Raw genomic sequence first — 3,421 nt, forward strand, 5'->3', positions numbered from 1 at the left:
TAGCTGATTTTTCCCTCTTTCCTTACTTCTCCAAAAACCTAAGTTTCCTGGTAGAGTGCAGCTTCTTCCACTTTGACACAGCAAATAGTACGATAACCGAAACAGAGGAAACAACAGGTGGTAATAAAAATCGCAGAAAAAGATAATAGGAAGGTAGTAATAATACTACTGGTAAGAAAAACTAGACAACGCTCGACTACAAGGGATGAAATCACATTCTGCGAATTAAAGTAGGATAAATGAGAAAGGTCCAACGAAACCGAGATAACACTTGATTGAGCTAAAATAGCCAAAACCTTAATCCATAATTCCATAAAATAAAACATCCAACTACAGAATCCACAATACATAATAAATTTGCAAGACGAAAAAAAACGTAATTCGGGTATAGGCATTAGAGTTATAAAACCAATAACAGTAGTTAGCTATATTCATTCACTCTACATCAAACCCTTTCTCTTGAAGCTCAGAAATAACCTCATTCCTCATCCTCGTCCACAGCTTGAACGCTTCTTGATCAACTTTCTTATCCTGCAATGCTTTCTGATAATTATACGAATCTTTATCAGATTCAATCACTCCCTTTGGACCAATAGTAGTACCAATCATCCCACCTTTAGCAACAAACTCTTCCATAGCCTTCTCATCACCTGGATATAGAGGTGGCAAAATTAGCCCATAAAAACATAACTCGCCCAACCCGTACTTAAAAAAAATTTATAGAAGAACAAACAAAGAAATTAAGGACCCGTTTCGTCATGAGAATTATTCACTTCTTTCCAGAAACTTTTTTCACTTTATTTGAAAATCAGCGTTTGGCCATGAAAAATAACTAAAACCCTGTTTTCACTTTTTTACTTTCAGTAAATTCAAACAATCGAATATTCTTTGCGAAAACTGTAACCAAACACAGCTCTAACTTCAAAAACTCCAAATAAAGTGAGAAATATTTGGTTTCTATGGCCAAACGTCTACTAAAAGTTAGCAGTAAGAATTGGCCAGGTTGGGTTTTGACCCACCCATATATTAGCTCAACCCATTTTGAGCCGCCCAAATTCAGGCCTACCTGGATATGGAAATTTGCGGCGTTCGTAAAGATGTGCTAGTTCTTTTTCTTCTTTTGGACGTGGCTTTAATGTCCACCAACCAAGCGGTGAAGTTTCATTCCACACCCACATCACCCCAAACAGAGTGTAAGTACAGAGCAAAGCTTTTCCTACTTGTTTCCAGAAGTGATAATCCTCTTTACCTAATCCAACTCTCTTCAGGTATTTCTGGGCATCGAATGATTTTGCAATTTGAGCACCTGCTTTGTTACGCATCGTGTTTGGGTGAAACGGCATCTGCTAGTGTCCACTTAAAACAGAGTGACACTTCGAGAGAGTAATTATTGAGGCTACTTTTGATTGCGCTAGCTTAATTTGGGTTTTGATTTCCAGCATTAGAGAGGGAGGAAATTTTGGGAAGCTTATTTCCGGGTTTGATGCTCAGTCAATATTAGAATTATTTAAATTTTGGAAATGTGTGGTTGAAATTATCATTTTGATTTTGATACTGATGGATTTTATTTTATAGGAAAAATGACAAATAATCTTTTAACAGAAAAAACAATGATAAATAATCCCTTGTGTTTTTATGGTCGGTGACGGGGTAGGCCTGTAGGTTCAAAGGGATTTCCCTAAATAATTCTGATCTTTTAACTTTATTAGAATATTTAAAAAGGCATTTGTCGAATATTTAATAAAGGTAAGATTAAGTTTTGCATATATTCTAGACACTAGTTATGGAACGCCCGTGTTAAGCCCGGGCCCAAACTCAAAATATAAAAATATAATCTTTTATTAAATAAGTATAACATGCTATTCTTTATGTCCCAATTTATGTGATACACATTCCTTTTTAGTCTGTATAAAAAAGAATGATACATTTCTATATTTAGAAATAATATAACTTAAAATTTTTCCCTTTTACCCTTAATAAAATGAATTACAGCCACACAAATATATATGACTTGTTTTAGGCCATAAGTTTCAAAAGCACTTCTTTTCTTTCTTAAATTTCGTGCCTAATCAAACTATATCACATAAATTGAGATGGAGGGAGTACAATTTTTCTACCGGATAACTAATTTAATGTATTTGCAGGTTAATAATATTTTATTAATAAGTTTTATAATTATTAAAGTTTCTTGATCACACAATTAGATGATTTTTAACGAAAAATTTATTTATGAGGAACAAAGTTAAGTAGAAAAATTAGCAAGTCTCAAAGGGACACAAGTGATTCAATATCCTAAGCTAAGATGATAAATTAGGATAATTACAACTTGCAAAAATCATAAATCAAAAAAAAAAATCATATTTTTGTGAATTTGTAAGCGTGTGATTTTATTTATAGATAAAAATAAATCTGTTTTGATACTTATTAAATTATGCACTCATTATTTTGTGTTAAGGGTTTATGCTGGTTAAATGTAATTTTTAACCTTAGTTTTAGACTAAATAATTTCTAAAATTATACCTGAAAATCATTTTAGTACAAATTTTTTTAAACACATGAGCTCGGTAAAGTATAAATATAATGTAACAGAAATGCCTACATGTAAGTAAACAAATTTTCAGGAAATTCTCAAATTCAATGATGCAAGTATAAAGTAAAAGAAATGCCTACATGTACGAATCTACAACCAACGAACCAACAACAGGAGGAAAAAAAAAAGTTGGAGGATAATATGCAACAAATGAAAAAGGAGAAAGGAGAGAGCGGCAAGAAGCAAGAATATCTAGCGAAGAAATAATTGTTTTATTAGAATAATAGATAAGATCAATAGAAGAAAGTGAAAGAAGAAATAAGGTAGGTGTTTGACAGCTTTTAAAAAGTAGACCATAAGAACAAAAAGTAAAGTTGACGTTGGGATCTAGTAGCTCAGCTGGTTGGCTACCTGAACTTTCACCTTGTTGGCGAGGGTTCGAATCCCACGTTGTAATACCCTCCCGCATTTCCCCTTCCCCTACCACTATGTAATAAAATAATTAAAAAGACATAAAAAGTAAAATTGACTTTAAAAAATAACATTAGGACCTAGAAGTAATTAATTGAAAAGTTTAGCATTAATTTGAAATTTTTTGTGAGGACTACAAAAGCCCTTGATTCTCCCTTATATATAGTAGTAATAAGAGGCAAAAACACACCCCAACTATCACCTTTTTTTTAGTTTCATACTTAATGTTATATCCCGTATTTTTGTACATTGGAACAATCCGGATTAATTATGATAAGTTAGGGTCCAAACCATTCCGGGATGCAAAGTCGAGACTTTTGACTTTCGATTTTATTTTGAGTCATAAGTTGTGCATGAATTTGTTGGTATGCATTAATTAGAAAAATTTGGGACCAAAAATTGGAATTAATGAAAGATGGA

General features: G+C 32.6%; 1 protein-coding gene across 1 annotated transcript; it reads right to left on the minus strand.

The window, feature by feature from the left end:
• Nucleotides 1-275: 275 nt before the first annotated feature.
• On the minus strand, nucleotides 276-1,374 carry LOC132047125 (uncharacterized). The gene is made up of 2 exons (XM_059438030.1): nucleotides 1,067-1,374; nucleotides 276-650 (listed from the first exon to the last, which is right to left on the minus strand). Exons 1-2 carry the CDS (start codon nucleotides 1,341-1,343, stop codon nucleotides 436-438), a joined length of 492 nt encoding a protein of 163 aa, XP_059294013.1. The 5' UTR covers nucleotides 1,344-1,374; the 3' UTR covers nucleotides 276-435.
• Nucleotides 1,375-3,421: the final 2,047 nt, after the last annotated feature.

The sequence above is a fragment of the Lycium ferocissimum genome, chromosome 2 (genome assembly GCF_029784015.1).
Source record: "Lycium ferocissimum isolate CSIRO_LF1 chromosome 2, AGI_CSIRO_Lferr_CH_V1, whole genome shotgun sequence".
Classification (NCBI taxonomy): Eukaryota; Viridiplantae; Streptophyta; class Magnoliopsida; order Solanales; family Solanaceae; genus Lycium; species Lycium ferocissimum.

Bases quoted from the DNA above. Each gene is read 5' to 3' on its own strand.
- LOC132047125 (XM_059438030.1), bottom strand. From the start codon at position 1,343: ATGCCGTTTCACCCAAACACGATGCGTAACAAAGCAGGTGCTCAAATT. The intron at 651-1,066 runs GTAGGCCTGAAT...CTCTATATCCAG, and splicing joins CCGCAAATTTCCATATCCAG to GTGATGAGAAGGCTATGGAA.